We start from the raw sequence: 26,407 nt of genomic DNA, 5'->3' as shown, positions 1-26,407 counted from the left end.
GTAGTTTTGAGGCATAGGGGAGAAGTGATATAAGGCGATAGCTAGATACAGAGGATGGGTCAAGAGAGGGCTTTTTGAGGATAGGTGTGATTGAGGCATGTTTAAAGCTTGAGGGGAAAACACCAGTTGTTAGTGATAGGTTGAAGAGATTGGTTAGGGTTGGGATGAAGACTGGCGAGGTTTGGGATGAAGTGGGATGGGATCGGGTCAAGTGCACAGGTGGTGAGATGCGGTCCTGAGAGTAGAATGGAGAGTCAATCTGTGATAGTGGAGAAGTTGGTTTTTGAGGTGGAGGGCTGGGTAGTTGGGAGGAAGGGCTCTGGGGGTTGTCGACTAAAACGGTCTCTGATGTTCTCAATCTTCTGCTTGAAAAATGAGGCAAAGTCTTCAGCTGAGATGAGTGGGGAGGGAGGAGGTGCTGGGGGATGGAGGAGAGAGTTGAAGGTGTTGAATAACTGTTTAGGGTTGTGAGACAGGGAGGATATGAGAGATGAGAAGTAGGTTTGTTTAGCTGTGGCGAGTGTGGTCTTGAAAGTAGTGAGGGACTGTTTGAATGCGATGAAGTGCTCATTGGTGTGGGATCTTTTCCCATCTCCGCTCAGCTGCCCTGGAAGCTCGCCTCAGTTTTTTGGTCAGGCTGGTGTGCCAGGGCTGTCTGTTGATTTTGCGAGCTTTGGTATGTGTGAGAGGGGCAAGAGATTCCAAAGCTGCAGCTATTGTGGTGTTATATAGAGCGGCAGTGTCATCCGCATTGTGTAGGGAACTTATCTCCGTGAGAGGGAGGAGGGATTCAGAGAGTGAGTGTAGATCGATGTGTTTAAGATTTCTGCAGGGTGTGCAAAAGTTTGTGGGGTGGGGATTGTAGACCTGGAGTGGAGAGGGAAGAGAATGTGAGTAGATTGTGGTCAGGAAGAGGTGAGTTAGAGAGGTTAGCTAGGGAGCAGAGGCGGGTGAAGATGAGGTTCAATGTGTGACCATCTTTGTGAGTGGCTGCAGAAGACCATTGATTGAGGCCCAAGGAGGAAGTGAGAGATAGAAGTTTAGTGGCAGCTGAGAGGGAAGTGTCAATGGGGATGTTGAAGTCACCCATGATGATAGTGGGGGATGTCCGCAGAAAGGAAATGAAGTAGCCAGGTGGTGAAGTGGTCAAAGAAGGTGTTGGCTGGCCCTGGGGGTCGGTAAGTGACAGCCAGTTGGAGGTTGGTGGGGGCATAGATGCGCACAGAGTGCACCTCAAAAGAAGGGAGGGTGGCAGTGGGATTGGGGTGAAGGAGCAGTTATCTGACAGGAGAAAACCAATTCCTCCGTCGTGCTTGCTGCTGGGGTGGGGTGTGTGAGAAAGGTGGAAGCCACCATACGAAAGTGCAGCAGGAGAGGCAGTGTCAGAAGGGATGAGCCAGGTTTCGGTGATGGCGAGGAAGGAAAGTTTGGTAGTAACAAAAAGATCGTGGATGTAGGAAAGCTTGTTGCAGACAGCGAGCGTTCCTTAGTGCTCCTGTTAGTGGGACTGTGGATGCGGGGGGCTGGGCGAATGGGTATAAGGTTAGAGAAGTTACACGGAAATTTGTCATAGAGCGTGGATGGGAGGTAGAACTGACTGTGGGGATGTGGTGAGGAGGACCAGGATTTTGAGAGATATCACCAGCAGTGAGAAGGAGCAGAGAAAGTGTTAGCAGGTGGGAGCAGGAGAGGGCATGAGGTGGCTGTCTGTGCTTGGAGACAGAGGATTGTGTGTTAAGGAACAGTTCTGAGGAGGTGAGATGGATGGGGAGGATTGAAGAGATGAACAGGTCTTTACTAGGAGTAGGGATTAGGGGAGTTTGCAGAAAGTGAAGAATTATAGGGGTGAAAGTCAAAACAAACAAACATTGTTTACAGTGACTGGCCAGTTACCTTCAGTTTCCTTCTGGGTCAATTCTGGTTTTAATTCTAAATTAATCTTCACACTTCTAGGACACACTTATAGGAATCACACAGCAGACTAAAGTCATAGCAGACTTGTACTATGCAATATATGTACAACTAAGTGCATTCAGCTGTGAAGCAGAGAGGGGTGGTCTCTGCTCATCTTGGTCAGAGAATTAAGAGTGGACCAGATGCATACAATCAAGCTAGAGTAAACAATTATATTCTACACTCACAAACCTAAAAGTCATGTTTTTATGTGGCACATGTACTGTGTAGTGTAGCTGTGAATCCAGCGCTACTGTGAGATAAAACACTAGAAGCTGTAATTTGACACCTCAGTTGGCAATCTTTCTAGACTGGTATAGATTGTATCTGTTATTCACTGCTAAGTTCAGGAGGGGAGAAAGTGGATCAAATCATTTTTCTCTAATATGGCTTACAACGTTGCTTATTTCTATATGCTCTTGATTTACATTTGCAAAGGTTGTTGAAAGGACTATTTAATTCCTAACGATCTGTCTTCACTTTTTTTTTTTTTTAAAGAAATCGCTGACCTCCCCATACGGGTTAGCATACACTGCGTCTGTACATTTAGCCGAACAAAGAAGCCTGGAAAAGATGCCGGAATAAACCTTAAAGGAGTTGTCCAATTTCAGAAAACTTCTTCCAGCTGGCTCAGCTAGAATAACATAATGAGGACTTCCAAGTGACGGGACATCTTGAATCTCTGCGTTTTACCAGAGCTCCAGATAGCCGTCTCTATAATTTTTCTCACTATCCAACATGAAAAAGGCCATAAAAGAAGAATGTCCACCAGATCAAAAATGGTGTTTGAAAAGAGCTCAAAATTTCTACCTTCGGGAACCCAGTGCACAAGCCGCACTTTCCCAAAAGACGCCTTGCGCTCTCGTCAGCTTTTGACCTAGAAGATGTGTGCTTCACATACGAAGCCTGATGCCAATAAGGATTGGAGTGAACTGGAGAGAGGGTGAAAGAGTCCTGAACATAGTACTTGATGAAACTGGACCATTAAATCCCATTCGGCAGATATTTTTCACAATACAGCCTGCAATTCTCTTACATCCAGAAGAATACCTTTTAATTGAGCTAGCTGCATGGCCGAGACATCGAATCCCATTGATGCGTTCAGAAGAATTCGGAGCTCAGCGCTTACTCCGCATGCCTCAACTCACCGAGGACCTAGTCATCACCAAAGACCTTCGCTTGGACTGTAGGAAGCCTGCCTGACTGGTTTTGTCGAAAGGGAAGATGTGACTGTGAGCTACATTGTCACCACCAAGTAGTCGTCATATGAATATTGAGACATATATAAAAACAAGTGGCCAGACATATATTACGAAGAGCCCAATTTATCAAGTGGTCTGTCTTCTCAACGCTTGAAATTTTAAATAATCACTAACATTTGTACTTGACATTAGAAAATAAATCTTGAACTCAAAATAACTCCCTGCTCTTCCTAGCCAAAAGATGTTAAAATATCTCCCAATGCCAAAGAACAGTAATTCAAGTCCTACAACACCATCAAAGTCATAATGCCCTGTTACTATTACTGTATATAAATCAGGATCTAATCTTAAACCTTTTAATGACGGTTTCCAACTACGGTATGTAATTTTATATCCCCCTCTTTAAGATGGGCTTTCACTACCCAATTGGCATTAAATGACCACCGATCGGATACACTATGCTCTTTAGCCTTTTGAAACAAATAGACTGCAAAGAACGATCACCAATAGATTGTACTTGGAAGTATATTTCTTGTTTTCATAGGATAAGGCATAATTTTTAAGCCAGCCTTAAGATCATTTCACCCATTGAACAAACCGTTCTTAAGGTGATCATCAGCCTTTTGACACTGCACGAGTATCAGGAACATTTGAGATAATCGTGTAGTCTAAATGCTATTTTTTTCTGCAACCGTCTGAAAGATCTCATGGGATGATGGAAACAGTATATTCATAAAACAGCCACAGAGATGACCAAAAGAGGAAGAAGATCACAAGGCAGCTCCCAATCTACTAAAGCAGGCACAGAAGTGTCTACTTACAAATGGTTTACACACTCGAGCTCAAGATTCGCAACTGTTTCTTTACTATGGTGTCTGAAGATAATCATGGTTGTCACTCAGTTTCTTCAGTAACCTAAGGATTATGACTACTAGCTCCCTGTGCTGGGCAAGGGACTAGATTTACCATAGCCATCAATAAACTAAGTCCTAGCTTAAGTTACCAACAACAAACAGAGAATTGGCGACATTAAAACCAATAGAAAGCATTGCTCATTTTCATTAAAACACCCTCCCAACAGCCTTGGGTCTTCAACTTGAGCTTTCCACCACAGCTATCTAACTACCTAACGTGCCTACAGACTTGGCCCCTAGAGAGAGAACCGGATAGATATATATATATATATATATATATATATATATATATATATAATCTCACCAGGTAATAGCTCGTTTCTTCCAGTTTTAACCAAAAGATCAGATGTTAAGGAGACAATTAAAAATACAATCGATGAATCCTCATCTTCCAAGATTTTTCTGTCTCCCCAAAAGAAAAGCGTTCTCCACTTTATGCACATATTCCAGCTACTCTACCCAGCTCGCCTAAAGGTACCGTCACACTTAGCGACGCTGCAGCGATACCGACAACGATCCGGATCGCTGCAGCGTCGCTGTTTGGTCGCTGGAGAGCTGTCACACAGACCGCTCTCCAGCGACCAACGATGCCGGTAACCAGGGTAAACATCGGGTAACTAAGCGCAGGGCCGCGCTTAGTAACCCGATGTTTACCCTGGTTACCATCCTAAAAGTAAAAAAAACAAACAGTACATACTTACCTACAGCCGTCTGTCCTCCAGCGCTGTGCTCTGCACTCCTCCTGTACTGTCTGTGTGAGCACAGCGGCCGGAAAGCAGAGCGGTGACGTCACCGCTCTGCTTTCCGGCTGACCGACGCTCACAGTCAGTGCAGGAGGAGAGCAGAGCACAGCGCTGGAGGACAGACGGCTGTAGGTAAGTATGTACTGTTTGTTTTTTTTTTACTTTTAGGATGGTAACCAGGGTAAACATCGGGTTACTAAGCGCGGCCCTGCGCTTAGTTACCCAATGTTTACCCTGGTTACCAGTGAAGACATCGCTGAATCGGTGTCACACACGCCGATTCAGCGATGTCTGCGGGGAGTCCAGCGACCAAATAAAGTTCTGGACTTTCTTCCCCGACCAGCGACAGCACAGCAGGGGCCTGATCGCTGCTGCGTGTCACACTGGACGATATCGCTAGCGAGGACGCTGCAACGTCACGGATCGCTAGCGATATCGTCTAGTGTGACGGTACCTTAAGACTGATCACTGATATAGCCATGATCTTCGATGACCCATCACAAGCACGAGAATATTGTGGCCTGCTTTGCGCTGCAGACTAATCAAACTTTTTCGTGAAAACGTGGAACATTTTCATCTATACTACCATAACTGATATTAACTTCCCACTGAAAATCTTTCTATGTCCCCATCAAAATATGAGAATGAGCTTATTGGATGTGTGTGTGCTCATTCTTGAGACCTTAATCTGCCTGAGGAATTTCCTTGTATCGTGCTTTGGGCCTCACAGATCTGATTTTCCTCTTGAAAACCTCTTGGTTAATTCTTCTTTCACTTCTCTGATTTGTTAAATCTCAGAGAAATCATGGCATGACTTGGTTCCTGTTATTTGCTATTCTAACCAGGTTCCTTATTGTAAGCCTGTCACCTTTGAGATACTCCTTTTTAACCCCTTAGTGACCGAGCCAAATTTTTGAAATCTGACCAGTGTCACTTTATGTGGTAATAACTCTGCAACGCTTCAACAAATCCCAGTGATTTTGAGACTGTTTTTTCGTGACACATTATACTTTATGATAATGGTAAATTTAGTTCAATATTTTTTGTGTTTATTTATAAAAAATATAAAAAATTTGAGAAAAATGGTAAAAAATTAGCAATTTCCTAAATTTGAATGATTATCCCTTTAATCCAGATAGTCATACAACAGCAAACCATTAATAAATAACATTTCCCACATGTCTGCTTTACATCAGCACCATTTGTAAAATGTTATTTTATTTTGTTAGCATTTTAGGAGGTTTAAAAATGTAGCAGCAATTTTTCATTTTTTCAAAGAAATTTACAACATTTATTTTTTTAGGGACTTATCCATGTTTGAAGTGACTTTAGGGGTCCCATATATTGGGAAACCCCCAAACGTGATACCATTTTAAAAACAGCACCCATAAACATATTGAAAACTGCTGTCAGGTAGTTTATTAACCCTTCAGGTGCTTTACAGGAATTAATGCAAAGTGGCATGACAGAAATGAAAATGTGTATTTTTACCACCTAAATGTTGCTAACTTCTAAACAGATTACTACAGCCGTCTGACTCTAGGGCCGCTATTTGGTCATGAATTGCCATCGCAAACATCAGGACAACAAAATCATGATCTGAGGGCACCAATTGGGATAAAGAAGAAGCCCCCACACTCTGTTAACCATTTATAATGATGTAGTCACTATTGACAGCAGCATCTAAGGGGTTAAACAGATTTAGAAGGTGCAAATACTGATCGTAGCTGATACAGCAAGTTGTCAGCTATAGTGTACAACCAACAGATGCTGGATTGTCATCTGTGTGGGGAGGCTATTCTCTTATATCTCAGGTCAGTTAAAAGACGTATTGGCGGTCATTAAGGGGTTAAAGTAGCACTCCAATGTTTATTTTTATTCTTGATTTTAAGAGATCGGCTGAAGTTGCAGTCCATATGATGAAAATTACCTCTTTTTTTGAGAACAGAGAGGATTTTTAATAAGCAAATTTTGAAATTCATCTCTTGTTTTTCCAAGCACGTTGCAATTGTACTCAATCAGAAAGTTGAGACAACTGCCTTAAAGGGAATCTGACAGCTGATAGATGTTTCCCATACCATGGGCAGAATGTTTTGGACACTAGCATGTTTCATTTCATCCAGATATGTTTTACTCTAATGCTGAGACACGGAGGTATTGGCTTTGGTGACTCCGGGAGCTGAGGTCCCATAGTGATACCCTTCAGCTGTATATGCCACTGCAAATATTGCGAAAAAGAGACAGGGAAGCCGCACAGCAAAAGATATAACTCGCACCTATATCTGCAGCATAAATTTACATGCTGCAGATGTCAAGGCACTGTTGCAGGATATCCCGGGGCTAGGGGCTCCTTCCCTATTCCTAAAGCTAGGGGCACCCTAGCTGTCCCTGCTCCATCAATTACTTCTGATGGTGAATTCACCGGGGCCACGTACCTTGACTTAGCTTCTAAGTCAGCTCTTATCTGTCTCCATCCCCCCCCGCACCCCAAGGAAAGTGGGGAGTTGAAGTGTCTAAGAATGCACAGACCAGACTAACAATGGAAGATATACAAGGATAAATGAAAATACCAATCATTCAAATATGCATTCACAAACAGCAGAGTGGAACACCGGGGAGTAAAGGGAGGAAAAAACTAGGAGAGGATGAGGAAATGCACATGGACAAATCACCAAGCATCAGTCTTCTGAACCAACTCTCCAAACGCCTCCTCAAACAATCAACAACTCCAGAACCAGGCAGTATAAAACTAACACTGACAATCCCCGATTGCCAGAGGTGAGTATGTAGAAGGGAGTGGCCAACACTGAACAGCTGAGACCAGCAAAGCGGGAAAGCTACAGGAGCTCCCAACTGAACAGATTAACCCCTGCGCTACTAGCAGAAACCTTCACTGTTTAATACGATGGTGAAGTGCTTCTAATCAATGCAGGAGTACGTGAAATCAGAAACAATGGTGTTCTGGCCCCCTCTGTCGCCGTAAACCCATGACAAGATCTCTATCCTTCAGGTCCTGTCAACTTTAAATTGCGATATTTCGCAGCATGTGCATGAAATTTCTTAAAAGCTCATGCTCTTCGCTGGCACCGTAAAAATGCAGCTAATTTTCTGTAAACGAATACCCTTTTGAAAATCCAGTTTTTGCGCTAAGGAAACAACCTACAATGCATGTTAAACCATCTCGGGACCATACTGCTCAAGTGACTAGTCAAAAAGACTACTCCCTGCTCCTCTCCTCTTCCCTTGTTGACAGGTCTCTCCCTTTTGTGTGTGTATAGCTCCGTAAGCACCTTTTTACCTTCCTACTGGCTATTTTCTCTGCATACCACATTTATTTATCCATGTAGGAAAAAGAAAGCTGCAGACAGGCCACCGCAAAAAAAAAAGTGGCCCCAGCAGCACCAATCCTGTTTGCCTGTCTGTGTAGGGGAGCTTCCAGCCCTACTGGGTCTGTCGGGCTTCATTACAGGCCGTCTTAAGTCAGATCCATCTCATCATTGAGTTTTGTTCTTTTTTTGTAATGAAACTGCAGTCGCCAGTGTGAACTCAGCCTTACAAGTTTAATAGGGGGTTAGAGAAGCTTAACATGTATGATTAAAGGGAACCTGTCACCTGAATTTGGCGGGACTGGTTTTGGGTCATATGGGCGGAGTTTTCGGGTGTTTGATTCACCCTTTCCTTACCCGCTGGCTGCAATATTGGATTGAAGTTCATTCTCTGTCCTCCATAGTACACGCCTGCGCAAAGCAATCTTGCCTTGCGCAGGCGTGTACTACGGAGGACAGAGAATGAACTTCAATCCGATATTGCAGCCAGCATGCAGCCAGCAGGTAAGGAAAGGGTGAATCAAACACCCGAAAACTCCGCCCATATGACCCAAAACCAGTCCCGCCAAATTCAGGTGACAGAGTCCCTTTAAAGTGCTAGTCCCATTTTATATGGTGATAAGCCACTAGGTTGCAATTGGAGGCTATCCAACCTCTGAGACCCCACCAATCCTGAGAATGAAGATATATATATATATATATCTCCTATATACTCGAGTATAAGCCGACCCCCCCCTAATTTTGTAATTTTGCCACAAAAAACTGGGAAAACTTAATGACTCGAGTATAGGGTGGGAAATGCAGCAGCTACCGGTAAGTGTCAAAAGTAAAAATATATACCAATAAAAGTAAAATTGAGACATTAGTAGGTTAAGTGTTTTTGAATATCCATATTGAATCAGGAGCCCCATATAATGCTCCATACAGTTTGATGGCCCCATAAGATGCTCCATATTAAAATATGCCCTATATAATCCTGCATATAGGTTATAATGCTGTGCAAATGTTGATTATGGCCCCATAAGATGCTCCATACAGACACTTGCTCCATATAGTGCTGCACAAACGTTATGGCCCCATAAGATGCTCCATACAGACATTTGCCCCATATAGTGCTGCACAACATTATGGCCCCATAAGATGCTCCATACAGACACTTGCCCCATTTGCTGTTGCTGCGATAAAAAAAACAAAAAAAAACACATACTCCACCTCTCCGTCGCTCAGGTCCCCTTCACTTTCAATATTCACCTGACTTCGTTACGGCGCTGCTGTCTTCAGCGGCTTCTGCACTGACGTTCAGGTAGAGGACACGCACTAACCACGTCCTCGCGCCCTCAGACCTGAGTGTTCCTGCAGAAGACGCTGAAGACGGAGCGGCGCCAGAACGGGGAGCAGGTGAATATCGCGCAGCGCTCCTCTCCCCGTTATACTCACCTGCTCCTGGAGCGGTCCCTGCACATCCCTGCTTCCCGGCGCCGGAGCTTCTTCCTGTACTGAGCTGTCACCGTTACCGCTCATTACAGTAATGAGCCCATAAGGGATTGAATGTATGCAATATTGTAACTGAAGAAATCTGGAACTTTTTAATGGATAAATAAAAGGTATATTTTACTCTACCATTGGACTGATTGTTGGAGAAACAAAGTAATGTATATATTATATATTACTTTGTTTCTCCAACAATCAGTTCAATGGTAGAGTAAACTATACCTTTTATTTATCCATTAAAAAGTTCCAGATTTCTTCAGTTACAATATTGCATACATTCAATCCCTTATGGGCATATGTATTCCTGTTTCTTCAAAGCGGTAAGCTATATATGATGGTGGCCCGATTCTAACGCATCGGGTATTCTAGAATATGCATACCCATGTAGTATATTGCCCAGTGACGTAGTATATTGCCCAGTGACGTAGTATATTGCCCAGTCACATAGTATATTGCCCAGTCACATAGTATACAGCACAAAGCCACGTAGTATACTGCCCAGTCACGTAGCATATAGCACAGCCCACGCAGTATATAACAGTGGCCACGTAATGTATAGCACAGCCCGCGGAGTATATAACTGCCTATGTAAATATAGCAGCCGCGTGGTATCTAACACAGCCCACGTAGTATACAGCAGTGTGGGCACCATATCCCTGTTAAAAAAAATAAAGTTATATACTCACCTCCTTGGATCAAGCGGAGCTCCGTCGATAGGCGCGCCGCTGCCGCCATCTTCCATTCCCAGGATGCATTGCGAAATTACCCAGATGACTTAGCGGTCTCGCGAGACCGCTAAGTCTTCTGGGTAATTTTGCAATACATCGCTGGGAACAGAAGATGGCAGGCGCGAGCGGCTCAGCGGACAACGGAGGGAGAGTATAGCAAGTTTTTAGTTTTTTTATTATTTTTAACATTACATTATTTTTACTATTGATGCCGCATAGGCACCATCAATAGTATAACGTTGGGGACACACAGGGTTAATAGCGGATACAGAGTGCGTTGCCCGCGGCATAACGCGGTCCGTTACCGCCGGCATTAACCCTGTGTGACCGGAGGGAAGTATGCAGGCGCCGGGCACTGACTGCGGGGAGAATGGAGCTGCCATTTTCTTCCGGACTGTGCCCGTCGCTGATTGGTCGCGGCAAAAGAGCCACAACCAATCAGCGACTTGAATTTCCATGACAGACAGAGGCCGCGACCAATGAATATCCGTGACAGACAGACAGAAGGACAGACAGACGGAAGTGACCCTTAGACAATTATATAGTAGATATATATTATAATTTTTTTTTTTTCTTTTATTCATGCTGATTGTTAGAACACGAGTTCTCCAGCAGGCGGCACTATTGCTATACAGTAATGCATCTACTGGACCTGAAGGAAAAGTATATGCAAATATACTAGCAACGATAATAAGCAAACCTCTTAGGATGAACAGCCATATTATATTTTTGCCATATTTTTTTATTTTTTTTTACTTAGGTTATACGTTTTTTTTTTGTTTTTTTTTTAAATCTTTTTAGGCTACCAGCTTCTGCCCACCTGTGGACTCAAAGTATGACTGGATTGGTCCTCCCGATAGATATTCCAATCTTCGACCTATAAAATACTTTGTTCCGACAGATGAGTCTCCTTTGGAAAGAAAACTTAGGGAACTGCGTCAGGAAACAGAAGATTGGAATCAAAAGTTTTGGGCAAATCAAAATCTGACTTTCCTTAAGGTATAACTCCTCTTTGTGACATAGTCATATTAAAGGGTCACAATACAGTTGTGGCCAAAAGTATTGACACCCCTGAAATTCTGTCAGATAATACTCAGTTTCTTCCTGAAAATGATTGCAATCACAAATTCTTTGGTATTATTATCTTCATTTAATTTGTCTTAAATGAAAAAACACAAAAGAGAATGAAGCAAAAAGCAAAACATTAATCATTTCACACAAAACTCCAAAAATGGGCCAGACAAAAGTATTGGCACCCTCAGCCTAATACTTGGTTGCACAACCTTTAGCCAAAATAACTGCAACCAACCGCTTCCGGTAACCATCAATGAGTTTGTTACAATGCTTTGCTGGAATTTTAGACTATTCTTCTTTGGCAAACTGCTCCAGGTCCCTGACATTTGAAGGGTGCCTTCTCCAAACTGCCATTTTTAGATCTCTCCACAGGTGTTCTATGGGATTCAGGTCTGGACTTATTGCTGGCCACCTTAGAAGTCTCCAGTGCTTTCTCTCAAACCATTTTCTAGTGCTTTTTGAACTGTGTTTTGGGTCATTGTCCTGCTGGAAGACCCATGGCCTCTGAGGGAGACCCAACTTTCTCACACTGGGCCCTACATTATGCTGCAAAATTTGTTGGTAGTCTTCAGACTTCATAATGCCATGCACACGGTCAAGCAGTCCAGTGCCAGAGGCAGCAAAGCAACCCCAAAGCATCAGGGAACCTCCGCCATGTTTGGCTGTAGGGACCATGTTCTTTTCTTTGAATGCCTCTTTTTTTTTTTCTCCTGTAAACTCAATGTTGATGCCTTTGCCCAAAATGCTCTACTTTTGTCTCATCTGACCAGAGAACATTCTTCCAAAACGTTTTAGGCTTTTTCAGGTGAGTTTTGGCAAACTCCAGCCTGGCTTTTTTATGTCTCGGGGTAAGAAGTGGGGTCTTCCTGGGTCTCCTACCATACAGTCCCTTTTCATTCAGACGCCGAAGGATAGTACGGGTTGACACTGTTGTACCCTCGGACTGCAGGGCAGCTTGAACTTGTTTGGATGTTAGTCGAGGTTCTTTATCCAACATCCGCACAATCTTGCGTTGAAATCTCTTGTCAATTTTTCTTTTCCGTCCACATCTAGGGAGGTTCGCCACAGTGCCATGGGCTTTAAACTTCTTGATGATACTGCGCACAGTAGACACAGGAACATTCAGGTCTTTGGAGATGGACTTGTAGCCTTGAGATTGCTCATGCTTCCTCACAATTTGGTTTCTCAAGTCCTCAGACAGTTCTTTGGTCTTTCTTTTCTCCATGCTCAATGTAGTACACACAAGGACACAGGACAGAGGTTGAGTCAACTTTAATCTATGTCAACTGACTGCAAGTGTGATTGTTATTGCCAACACATGTTAGGTGAAAGAGGTAAGTTACAGGTGCTGTTAATTACACAAATTAGAGAAGCATCACATGATTTTTCGAACAGTGCCAATACTTTTGTCCACCCCCTTTATGTTTCGTGTGGAATTATATCCAATTTGGCTTTAGGACAATTCTTTTTGTTTTTTTGTTTTTTTCATTTAAGACAAATTAAATGAAGATAATAATAACAAAGAATTTGTGTTTGCAATCATTTTCAGGAAGAAACTGAGTATTATCTGACAGAATTGCAGGGGTGTCAATACTTTTGGCTACAACTGTAGTTTGCTATTTCAGCCAGAAGATGCTACTACTTGCATTCATTGCTTGTTAGGCTGCCATCACACTGTCAGTATTTGGTCAGTATTTTACATCAGTATTTGCAAGCCAAAACCAGGAGTGGAACAATTAGAGGAAAAGTATAATAGAAACATATGCACCACTTCTGTATTTATCACCCACTCCTGGTTTTGGCTTACAAATACTGATGTAAAATACTGACCAAATACTGCTAGTGTGACGGCAGCCTTATATGCACTTTATCCATATAATTAGGCCTGTACTGGGATATGCAGGGCTTATGGACATGTCAAGTCAAGCAGAGTGGCCTATATCGCATATAGTGTCTACCCTGCAGCTGCACATTCAACCTCAAAATATCTACATACCCAGTGATGGCAATTAAAGGTTTATTCTCGGGTTGTATTCAGGGGTGCATCGGTCCTCTGCCCCTGCTTGCTGTATGGTGAGAGTCGCTCCAGAATCAATGCTCTATCACACTGCAAGCAGAGGCAGCTTTGTCTCCGCAGCATCAGGGATGCACAGGGGCACTGAAGCTGGGTGTATCTAGTAATCTGCCCAGTTCCAGAGCAGTCCTTGCAAGCCCTACAGCACTTACAGCTACAATATTTTATCTAAGAAATGGGTTCATTTTTAATATTTAATTTATGCATTCACCTGTATGGTGCTTTGGGCACGTAACTTGTATTGTGGCTGTGTGGACCCGACATAGCCACTTGCCAGTCTGGATTTTACCTACAGTCATTGCTGAAAGTGTTGGCACCCTATAAATTGTGCTAGAAAATTCCCCATCCGGACTATCCGGTGTTGCAATTTTTGTTTGATTTTTCTCTGCCATCCATATCCAGTGAGATTAGCTATCGTGCCATTGGTTGTAAACTTCTTGATTATGTTGTGCACCATGGACAAAGAAACATCAAGATCTCTGGAGATGGATTTGTAACCAGGAGATTGGTGATATTTTACAATAATGTTGGTTGTCGGGTCCTCACAATTCTTCTCTCTGTTCTCCCTGCTTAGTGTGGCACACACAATGCAAAGATTGCAGTCAACATCTCCCCTTTTTATCTAGTTTCAGGTGTGATTTTCATATCGCCCACATCTGTTACCACAGATGAGTGTGAACGAGCATCACATGCTTGAAACAAAGTTGTTTACTCAGTTTTGGAAAGATACCAACAATTTTGTCTCACCCATTTTGGGGGTTTTGTGTGAAATTATGTCCTATTTTCCTTTCTTCTTTTTTTTCTGTTCCAATACACACAAAGGAAATAAACATATGTATAACCACATGCGTAACTGCAATAATTTTGTGGGAGAAATACTTCATTTTCTGGAACAATTTCAAGTGTGCCAACACTTTCGGCCATGACTGTGTAGTTCAGTTCTTGCTAGTAGAGTAATGGCCTGACTATTCTGCAGGCTGTAACCCCATCATCATTATTGAATGTATTTCTTTCTTTTTAGGAAAAAGAAGAATTTATCATCTCAAAACTTCATGCCTTGGGTTTGGGGCAGAGAGATGAGAAAGGTGAGACTTCCTGGGAGATGCTTCAGACTGTACGTCTTCCAGTTTTTGGGTTGTGGATAAGTCTGGGTCTTGTGACTGTCCTTATTATTAGGCCCTGGGTGGTCTCCCATTTTGGGTATAATAATTGATTGGGACCCATTTCTGTGTCATGAAAACTTTATCCTTTTTTTTTTCGCCCCAATCGCAAAACTGACTATAATCCCCGCCAGTAAATTATGTACGTGTCACGGGTTACAGCGACAATGTGGAGCCAGAATACCGTAGCGTCTGATTGCTCCTACTCCGGCGCTGACGAGAAGCACTTCTCCTTCATTTTAGATGTTTATTCTAGCAGAACAGGAGTTAATCGACCATGTTGGAAATCCCTGTGCTGACAGCGGAGCTCAGTTAGCCACTCCTTTTTCCTTTTATAATCTGGGCTCTGATACTAATCCTTGTCAGAGCTAGCTTTATTGCTGCATTGGAAACGGAGGGAAAGGAGTTCGCATGAGTAGGAGAGTTGAAGGAGTTATTAGTGACTGTTGCTAGGTTTGTACGCGTGGTAATACCTTATCCTTCTCTGTTTTTGTTCATTCCCCTACCTTCACAGCCCGGTGCATTCCTCCGTTATATGTGAGTGAATATTTTGTATGCCTGGAGTTTTCTTTTAACCCTTGTTTGTGTTTCCTTGTTTGTCGGGTTGGTGTTCTGCGGTGCAGAGTAGTGACCCCCTCTTCCCTGGGTTGGGGAAGAGAACAGATGGGGGGCTAACTCAGGAAACAAGGCAAGAGTGGAGAACCCGGCATCTTCGCCATCTGAAGTATCCCGGGGAGCAGGGCGAGCTAGGGCGCCCCCTAGTGTTAGGGACAGGGAAGGAGCCCCTGGTCCTGAGTCACCCGACAACTGTGACAGTATGTCCCATGTCTGGCTTGTTACCCCTCCCAATCCCCCCCCCCCCTCCCCCGGGGGTTCTATAGATTGCAGGGGTCACCAGGCTGTCTGGTCCCCAGAGATTAGACATCTATCCTGGTGTACAACCCTTTTATGTAACAGAAGACAATGTCACTACTATAAGTACATGGTATTTCTCCCAACTGTTGCAATACAGCCCCTTTTCGCATGCATCGGTTGGAAATTGCTGATTCAAGGCAACAGGAATGTGTTTATCTCCATCTTGGACATAAAGTCTGACTCACCGCACATCGCTGTCTTATCGTAATGATTAATACTCTGCCAATGTACCATGTGCCAAACATCTTCTCTGCTCTTCACAGGACGGAAAAGGACACTGGATGCAGAAGTGATGGCTTATTTTTATAAGGATTTCCTCGGCAAGAACTTTAACAAACATTCACAATATAACAGGTACTTGTATCCTCCGAACCACTGTAGGACTGCAGTGCTCAGTGTATGGTATATTATGGGATATTTGCAAATGTTTGTGAGGATGGTATACAAAACTTTTTTTTGTAAAAGTGATTGTGAGGTTTTTATTTTTCAGTAAACTTTTCCCATTTCTTTTGTATGTTCACTGGTTTTCCCTAACTCAGAAACAAACTAGCCCCCCTGTGCCACATCTCCCGACCTATTGTACTACAATATGTTCCAAATTATAATGCAGATTACATTTTTCTCGGATTTTCCTAAATGGTCGATGCAAATGAGTCAGTCTAATAAGTCATCACCCGTTAGAGTATACATCGAATTTTATTGAAGAAACCTCCCAATGACAACAGTATAATCTCCAAAATGAATAAAAACTCAAAATGCACTGTTCCAAATTATTAGGCACAGTAGAATTTCTAAACCTTTGATATGTTTTAAAGAACTGAAAATGCTCATTTGTGGAATTTGCAGCATTAGGAGGTCACATTCAGTGAACAAAAAAGCTATTTAACTCCAAAACATCCTAACAGGCCAAGTTACATGTTAACATAGGAACCCTTCTGTGATATCCCCTTCATAATTCTTGCATCCATTGAACTTGTGAGTTTTTGGAGAGTTTCTACTTGTACGTCTTTGCATGAAGTCAGAATAGCCTCCCAGAGCTGCTGTTTTGATGTGAACTGCCTCCCACCCTCATAGATCTTGTGCTGGATGATACTCCAAAGGTTTTCTATAGGGTTGAGATCAGGGGAAGATGGTGGCTGCACCATGAGTTTATCTCCTTTTATGCCTATAGCAGCCAATGACTCAGAGGTATTATTTGCAGCATGAGATGGGGCATTGTCATGCATGAAGATGATTTTGCTCCTGAAGGCACGTTTCTGCTTTTTAGACCATAGAAGAAAGTTGTCAGTCAGAAACGCTATTTACTTTACAGAGGTCATTTTCACATCTTCAGGAACCTTAAAGGGCCCCGCCAGCTGTTTCCCCATGATTCCGGCCCAAAACATGATTTCTCCACCTCCTTGCTGACGTCGCAGCCTTGTTGCGATATAGTGGCCATCCACCAACCATCCACTACTCCATCCATCTGGACCATCCAGGGTTGCTCGACACTCATCAGTAAACAAGACTGTTTGAAAATTAGTCTTCATGTATGTCTGGGCCCACTGCAACCGTTTCTTCTCATGAACACTGTTTAGGGGTGGCCGAATAGTAGGTTTATGCACCACAGCAAGCCTTTGAAGGATCCTACACCTTGAGGTTCGAGGGACTCCAGAGGCACCAGCAGCTTCAAATAACTGTTTGCTGCTTTGTAATGGTATTTTGGCAGCTTCTCTCTTAATCCAATGAATTTGTCTGGCAGAAACCTTCCTCATTATGCCTTTATCTGCATGAACTCTGTCTGTGCTCTGTTTCAGTCACAAATCTCTTCACAGTATGATGATCACAAAGTTTTTGTGAAATATCTAATTTTTTCATACCTAGTGCAATGCCTTGGACAATTTAACGCTTTTCAGCAGCAGAGAGATCCTTTTTATTTCTTATTGCTTGAAACCTTTGGCCTGCTTAATAATGTGGAACATCATTTTTAAGTAGTTTTCCTTTAATTAGAATCACCTGGAAAACTAATTATCACATGTGTTTAAGATTGATTTCAGTTATCTATTGAGCCCTGAGACACAATACCATCCACAAATTTATTTGAAAAACAAAACAATTAAATCTTTGACACTTAAATCGAATTTGCATAATAATTTGGAATACAGTGTATTCAGTCCCCAGTTCTCCATGTCGGGTTGCTACATCCCTCCGCAGTGCTTTCCACTGTTCTTCCTTGCACCAGAGAACTAATGTTGTGTGTCACACTACCTCAGCCCTAAGGGTATGTGCACACGTCAGGATTTTCTAGCAGAAATTTCCTGACAAAAACCGGACATTTCTGCCAGAAATCGGCATGCGTTTTTTTCGCGCGTTTTGTGTGTGTTTTTTTTTTTTTTTTTTTTTCCCGTTTTTTCCCAGTGCATAGAATAGCGGGGAAAAACGCGAAAAATCCGCAAAATTAATGAACATGCTGCTTTTTTTTTACCACAATGCGTTTTTTTTAGTGGAAAAAACGCATCATGTACACAAAAAATGCAGAATGCATTCTAAATGATAGGATGCCTGTGTCTGCAGTTTGTAATGCGTTTTTATCGCGAAAATACCTGAACGTGTGCACATACCCTAACTTTGCTGTGTGCCGGACCAACCCCGCCCAAGCTCTGCTGTGTCCTCGATTACCTCCACCCTAGCTCAGGTGTGTGCCGGACTCCCTCCTCCCTCATTAGCTCTGCTGTGTTCCGGACTACCTCTACCCTATTTCTGGTGTGCGCCGGACCCCTTATGCCCTAGCTTTGCTATGTTCCAGACTACCTCCATCCTAGCTCCTGGTGTGTGCCGGACCCCCCACTAGCTCTGTTGTGCGCCAGACCACCCCCGCCCTAGCTCTGCTGTGTCCTGGACCACCCCCTTGGAAAACTTATTGACTCAACTATATGCCGGGTATGAATTGTCCCCTCATCCCCATCCTTGTCTGCGTGGCTCCTTATCCCATCCTTGTCTGCGTGGCCCCCATGAGAAAAGCATAAAAAAAAAAAAAACATCCTACTTACCTTCACTGTGCACCCTCGCAGCATCTTGTTCCAGTGCTAGCAGCATCTGCGGCCGAGCGATCACGTTTCCCCGCTCATTAAGGGAATGAATATTCTCCTCTCTCCACGCCTATTGAAGTGGAGAGAGGTGAACATTCATAACATATAACATATAAGAGAAATTAATATTCATTGCCAGTGCAGTGAATATTAATTTATCTTTAGCAGCGGGCACAGGCTTTAGCCGCAGCCACCGGCTCCTGTGACCTGTTACTCCGCCGCTCCCCCTCTCCCGCCATTTTCTGGGACAATGACTCTTGTATAAGCCAATGGGGGCGTTTTCAGCACAAAAATGTGCTGAAAATTCGGCTTATACACGAGTATATACGGTACATATGGTCACAGGACAATGGTTACCCAGTAAATAAAAGAACAGTGTACCTATATCATAACAGGACCTAAGCTGCAAAATATACAACAATAATTGCACTCTATATCCTTTAAGGGTTTGTCCCACATACAAGTTCATTTTAATTAACAGATCTTGGAATAATAATAATTTACACAATTGGATGTGTTTAAATACATTTTTCCTGTGCTGAGGTATTCTTAGAAATGTGTCCCTGACTCTGTGTGACCGTACAGGAACATGGTCTGATCATACCACAGCTTCCGGACAGGGGAGGGGAAGAGAGTATACAAAAATTACAGCACAAGATTGCAAATAATTATTTCTTTGAAGTAAAACATTGTTTAAAAACGGGCAGGGAAATGTTATACTTCACAGTAAAAATCAGCTGTGATCCCCTGCTATAATGTCTGTATACTCTTTTACTTCCTCCCCTGCCCAGGAGAAGAGGTATGATCAGACCGTGTGCCTGCACGTTGAGACACAGACATTACCCACTACACATACAGCCATTAGAGAGACAAAGAAAAAGGTACTGGGATCCAGTCACCTCCTGATGAAGCCGCAACTCCTTAGCGGTGAAACGCGCGTCGAGGTTCCTCTTTGCTTCCACCTCCATTACAACATGACCACAGGTAATATACCCATGTAAATATTTTATCAACTGCTGTGCTCTGAGTCCCCTGATGATTAGAATCTATCTTAGGCCATTAGTTGGGTGGTTATGTTGTGAGGTACTATACAGTGCCCCCTGGAACTTTTCAACCTTTTCCCACATATCATGCTTCAAACATAAAGATACCAAATGTACATTTTGGTGAAGAATCAACAAGTGTAACACAATTGTGAAGTTGAACGAAATGTATTGTTTATTTTAATTTTTTGTGGAAATTCAAAAACTGAAAAGTGGGGCGTGCAATATTATTCGGCCACTTTAACTTAATACTTTGTTGCACCACCTTTTGCTGTGATTACAGCTGCAAGTCGCTTGGGTTATGTCTCTATCAGTTATGTACATCGAGAGACTGAAATTTTTTCCCATTCTTCCTTGGCAAACAGCGCGAGCTCAGTGAGGATTGATGGAGATCGTTTGTGGAAAAAGCTGAAAACTGCTGTTCACAGATTCTCGATTGGATTGAGGTCTGGACTTTGACTTGGCCATTCTAATACCTGGATACGTTTATTTGTGAACCATTCCATTGTAGATTTTGCTTTGTTTGGGATCATTGTCTTGTTGGAAGACAAATCTCCGTCCCAATCTCAGGCCTTTTGCAGACTCCAACAGGTTTTCTTCAAGAATGGTCCTGTATTTGGCTCAATCCATCTTCCCATCAGTTTTAACCATCTTCCCTGTCCCTGCTGAAGAAAAGCAGGCCCAAACCATGATGCTGCCACCACCATGTTTGACAGTGGGGATGGTGTGTTCAGGGTGATGAGCTGTGTTGCCTTTACGCCAAACATATCATTTGGCATTGTTGCCAAAAAGTTCGATTTTGGTTTCATCTGACCAGAGCACCTTCTTCCACTTGTTTGGTGTGTCTCCCAGGTGGCTTGTTGCAAACTTTAAACGACACTTTTTATGGATATCTTTGAGAAATGGCTTTCTTCTTGCCACTCTTCCATAAAGGCCAGATTTGTGCGGTGTACGACTGATTGTTGTCCTATGGACAGACTGTCCCACCTCAGCTGTAGATCTCTGCAGTTCATCCAGTGATCATGGGCCTCTTGGCTGCATCTCTGATCAGTCTTCTCCTTGTTTGAGATGAAAGTTTAGAGCAGAGTTCCCCAAGTCCGGTCCTCAAGAGCCACCAACAGGTCATGTTTTCAGGATTTCCTTAGTATTGCACAGTTGCATCACCAGGACAGGAAAGCATTCAATGACCTGTGCAATACTAAGGAAATCCTCAAAACATGACCTGTTGATGGCTCTTGAGGACCGGAGTTGGGGAACACTGGTTTAGAGGGACGGCCGGGTCTTGGTAGATTTGCAGTGGTGTGATACTCCTTCCATTTCAGTATTATTGCTTGCACAGTGCTGCTTGGGATGTTTAAAGTTTTGGAAATCATTTTGTATCCAAATCCGGCTTTAAAGTTCTCCACAACAGTACCACGGACCTGCCTGTTGTGTTCCTTGGTCTTCATGATGCTCTCTGTGCTTCAAACAGAACCCTGAGACTATCACAGAGCAGGTGCATTCATATGGAAACTTGATTACACACAGGTGGATTATATTTATCATCATTAGACATTTAGGACAACATTGGATCATTCAGAGATCCACAATGAACTTCTGGAGTGAGTTTGCTGCACTGAAAGTAAAAGGGCCGAATAATATTGAACACACCACTTTTCAGTTTTTGAATTTCCACAAAAATTTTAAATAATCAATAAATTTCGCTCAACTTCACAATTGTGTTCTACTTGTTGTTGATTCTTCACCAAAAATTTACATTTGGTATCTTTGTTTGAATCATGATATGTGGGAAAAGGTTGAAAAGATCCAGGGGGCCGAATACTTTCGCATGGCACTGTATATGGGTTCACTTATTCTTAATATATACATACCATCATATTTGTTATATATTTTTTCTGATATATACCGGTCTATAACTACGTTAATGCTTTATGCCTATATGTCCACTGTGACTACCCGTATTGTTATGTAACAAGTTCAGAGCATTTTTGTGTTTCTGCTCATCTGTCCCATTAGTATCTACCGTATATACTCGAGTATAAGCCGAGATTTTCAGCCCAAATTTTTGGGCTGAAAGTGCCACTCTCGGCTTATACTCGAGTCAATGTGGGTGGCAGGGTCGGCGGGTGAGGGGGTGAGGGCGCTGAGGTATACTTACCTAGTCCCAGCGATCCTCGCGCTGTCCCTGCCGTCCCACGGGCTTCTGTGCTGCAGCTTCTTCCCCTCTTCAGCGGTCACGTGGGACCGCTCATTAGAGATATGAATAAGCGGCTCCACCTCCCATAGGGGCGGAGCCGCCTATTCATTCCTCTAATCAGCGGTGCCGGTGACCGCTGACAGGAAGAGCTGCGGCACCGAAGACCAGGCAGAGGGACAGCGCGAGGATCGCCAGGACTAGGTAAGTATAGCATATTCACCTGTCCTCGTTCCAGCCGCCGGGCGCCGCTCCATCTTCCCGGCCGGCGCCTCCATCTTCCCGGCGTCTGCGCTCTGACTGTTCAGGCAGAGGGCGCGATGACGCATACAGTGTGCGCGGCGCCCTCTGCCTGATCAGTCAGAGCAGAGACGCCGGGAAGATGGAGGCGCCGGAACGAGACGCCGGGAGCTGCAATCAAGGGAGGTGAGTATGTGGTTTTTTTTTTTTATTGCAGCAGCGGCGGCAGAGATTTCTATGGGGCACAATGAACGGTGCAGAGCACCGTATATGGCACAGCAATGGGGCACAATGAACGGTGCAAAGCACCGTATATGGCACAGCAATGGGGCACAATGAACAGTGCAGAGCACCGTATATGGCACAGCAATGGGGCACAATGAACGGTGCAGAGCACTGTATATGGCACAGCAATGGGGCACAATGAACGGTGCAGAGCACCGTATATGGCACAGCAATGGGGCACAATGAACGGTGCAGAGCACCGTATATGGCACAGCAATGGGGCACAATGAACGGTGCAGAGCACCGTATATGGGCACAGATATGGGGCACAATGAACGGTGCAGAGCACTGTATATGGCACAGCAATGGGGCACAATGAACGGTGCAGAGCACCGTCTATGGCACAGCAATGGGGCACAATGAACGGTGCAGAGCACCGTATATGGCACAGCAATGGGGCACAATGAACGGTGCAGAGCACTGTATATGGCACAGCAATGGGGCACAATGAACGGTGCAGAGCACCGTATATGGCACAGCAATGGGGCACAATGAACGGTGCAGAGCACCATATATGGCACAGCAATGGGGCACAATGAACGGTGCAGAGCACTGTATATGGCACAGCAATGGGGCACAATGAACGGTGCAGAGCACTGTATATGGCACAGCTATGGGGCACAATGAACGGTGCAGAGCACTATATGGGGCACAGCTATGGGGAAATAATGAACGGTGTAGAGCACTATATGGCACAGCTATGGGGAAATAATGATCTATTTTTATTTTTGAAATTCACCGGTAAATGCTGCATTTCCACCCTAGGCTTATACTCGAGTCAATAAGTTTTCCCAGTTTTTTGTGGCAAAATTAGGGGGGTCGGCTTATACTCGGGTCGGCTTATACTCGAGTATATACGGTATGTACTTTTTTTTATAGATATTTATTCTATTTTATGAGTAATATTTATGTTGTATATTTCTATTTCATTATGTGTTAATAAAGTCTTTGATAAATTAATTAGCAAAATTTGGATTCCAGTACCTCTTTCTTTGTTGTTCTATAAGCTGTATATGATCTTTTTAATAAGGGATTATAATACTTTTAAGAGGATCATTATATGACACAGTACACAGCAGGGGCACATTTAAAAGATTATGTCAGCACAGGAAAATTTTATTTAAGCACATCCAATTGTAGAAATTATTTTTCAAATATCTATTGATTTAAATCCACTTTAAAATTAACTTTGTGTTAAAACCCCTTTAAGTAAAATTGTTCATTGGAGTTATATATGCATAATGGGTGTAAATAGTGTGCAAAAAAGTGCTGTATATAGTGCAGAAAAAGGTAGAATAGGGGAATAAATATAAAGTGTGTAGTATATAGAATATGGCTGAGTAAGACGCACAAAGAAGAAATGTGTATCAGGAGGACAACCAGATATGACTAAGTACCAAGCAAAGCTGACATATAGGAAAGAGACATAATATACATATTAAGGCACGTGACAAGTGCATGACACAGGTACATATAAAGAAAAAAAGGAAATTTTAATATAGGCAGCAGTGAGATATGTGCATAAAATAAGTGAAAGTGTGTCATGTGCAAAATATGTATCATGTATGTCAGTAGATAAAATCTCGATTGATGAGAGAAGGGTAAATTGGAAGAAGCTTTTAGCCCAGAAGAAAGTCCGATGGAGAACTATTTTGTTCACCTTATATGCTTATGTATTTGGGCATCACAAGCAGTGCTGTGGATTCAGTAAGGCAAACCTCCGACTCCTCAATTTCCATGACACTGACTTCGACTCCACCAAAATGGACACCGACTCCACAGCCCTGATCACAAGTTGGATACTTGGTACAGCACGGCTCTCTGATAGGGCCTTTGCGTTCTGCTGTGAAACCCACTTAATTTCCGGGTGATTAATTTATATCTGCGTTCCAATGTGGAATGCGCTGCACTTCCGGCCCGACATCATATACCCTGAGGATGTTCTCCTTTGGAGACGTGCTATCTGGCTAGGATATGCGCTGGTGTTTCCACCCATGCATGGGACAGCTGCCACTGATGTGAAATTCTTATTGGTCCGGCTATATTTTAAATATCCTTTGTTTCCCTTGTGAAAACCTCTGGTGAAACGCGCGTCAGTTCTGAGCTTATGGTCTATGGTTAAATATTGTACTATTGCCATGTCATCACATTTTACTGTGTACTTATGGTATGTCCTCTTTGTTTATAAGTTGTCTACACTTAACACTGTGCGTTATCATTACTTGACTGAGAGGTTTACAGCTCTGGCAAAAATTAAGAAACCACTGCAAAATGTTCTGTTTGTCTAATTTTTCTCTTTATAGGTATATTTTTGAGTAAAATGTAATTTTTCATTCTATAAACTATTGACATGTCTCCGAATTTCTAAGCAATAAATTGTTGGGGTTTTTTTCTGAAAAGGAGAAATTGTCAAAATTACAAAAACACAGTGCTTCCAAACCTCAAATAATGCAAAGAAAACAAGCTCATAATCATTTAGAAACAAGAATACTAATGTTTAAACTCAGGAAGAGTTCAGAAATCAATATTTTGTGGGATAACCTTGATTTTTAATCACAGCTTTCATGTGTCTTGGCATGCTTTCTACCAGTCTTTCACACTGCTCCTGGTGCAAAAATGTAAGCAGTTCTTCCTTGCTTGATGGCTTGTGACTATCCATCTTCATCTTGATTACATTCCAGAGGTTTTCAATGGGGTTCAGGTCTGGAGATTGGGCTGCCCATGACAGGGTTTTGATGTGGTGGGCTCTTAATTTTTGCCAAAGCGTATGTCTCACTCTGGGGTCTACGTACGGCTGTGTACCTTTGACAGCTACCGTATATACTCATGTATAAGCCGAGTTTTTCAGCATATTTTTTTTTCTGATGAAAACGCCCCCTTGCCTTTTACATGAGTCACGGTACAGAAAGCCGGTGGAGCAGCGGGTGCCAGGAGCTGGCGGACACATCATACTCCTCTACCTGCGCACCCTCTGTGCTGGCACTGTATCTCGTTCCAGCCGCTGGCGTCTGCCTTGAGCTCTTCCTGTGCTCAGCGGTCACTTGGTACCGCTCATTAAGGTGATGAATAGGGACGCGTCTCCACTCCCATAGGCATGGAGTGCATATTCATCACTTTAATGAGCGCTATCACGTGACCGCTGAGCACAGGAAGAGCTGAAGGCAGACGCTGGCATTCGGAACGAGATGCAGTACCAGCTCCCATGGCGCGTAGGTAGGTGATTATGATGTTTTTCTTTTTTCCAATAGGAAACATGCACACAGGGATTGGGGATAAGGAGGCCTGCATGCGTACAGGGAAGGAACGGGGGAGGCATTCATACCAGGACAGGGAAGGGGGAGTCGTGCATAGAAGAACAGCGATGAGGAGACAATGCATACCCGGCTTATACTCGAGTCAATAAGCTTACTCAGTTTGCCTCGGCTTATACTCGGGTCGGGTTATACTCAAGTATATATGGTACCGTATATACTCTAGTATAAGCTGAGAATTTCAGCCCATTTTTTTTAGGCTGAAATTGCCCCCCTCGGCTTATACGCGAGTCATTCCCAGGGGTCGGCAGGGGAGTGGGAGCGGCAGCTGTCTAATCATACTCACCTGCTCATGGTGCGGTTCCTGCACGTCCCTGGTTCTCCGGGCGCCGGCAGATTCTTAAAGCGTTGAGCGGTCACATGGTGCCGCTCATTACAGTAAGAATATGGACCCGACTCCACTCCCACTCCACGCTAAGGTCAGAGGGCGCGATGACACGATTAATGTGCGCCCCTGGCCTCTGCCTGAACTTCAGTGCAGAGGATGCGGAAGACACAGCGGCGCCCGGCAGTGGAATGGGGAAAGGTGTCTATAGCAAGTGCTGGGGGCATGAGCGACAAGAGGTGAGTATGTGATTTTTTATTTTTTTTTTTTTAATCGCAGCAACAGCATATGAAGCAAATGTCTCTGTGGGGCATCTCATGGGGCCATAATCAGCATTTGTGGAGCATTATATGGGGCAAAT

General features: G+C 43.5%; 1 protein-coding gene across 3 annotated transcripts in view; it reads left to right on the top strand.

Moving 5' to 3' along the window:
• The window catches only part of COA8 (cytochrome c oxidase assembly factor 8), a 31,040-nt gene that overhangs the window by 2,493 nt on the left and 2,140 nt on the right, over positions 1-26,407 (top strand). For 2 of the 3 annotated variants that reach the window (XR_011314737.1, XR_011314736.1), the window contains exons 2-5: positions 11,159-11,356; positions 14,527-14,590; positions 15,844-15,934; positions 19,440-19,632. Coding sequence is in view for 1 of the 3 variants with exons in the window: in XM_069734691.1 (XP_069590792.1) it covers positions 11,159-11,356; positions 14,527-14,590; positions 15,844-15,934 (353 nt within the window). In the remaining 2 variants the exon portion in view is untranslated. The remainder of the gene's footprint in view (positions 1-11,158; positions 11,357-14,526; positions 14,591-15,843; positions 15,935-19,439; positions 19,633-26,407) is intronic. The other variant, XM_069734691.1, reaches the window with a different exon arrangement.

Source organism: Ranitomeya imitator, chromosome 1 (assembly GCF_032444005.1).
Source record: "Ranitomeya imitator isolate aRanImi1 chromosome 1, aRanImi1.pri, whole genome shotgun sequence".
In the NCBI taxonomy this organism is placed as follows: domain Eukaryota; kingdom Metazoa; phylum Chordata; class Amphibia; order Anura; family Dendrobatidae; genus Ranitomeya; species Ranitomeya imitator.
Note: the sequence above shows the minus strand (reverse complement) of the source record. Positions and strands in the feature narration are given on the sequence as shown.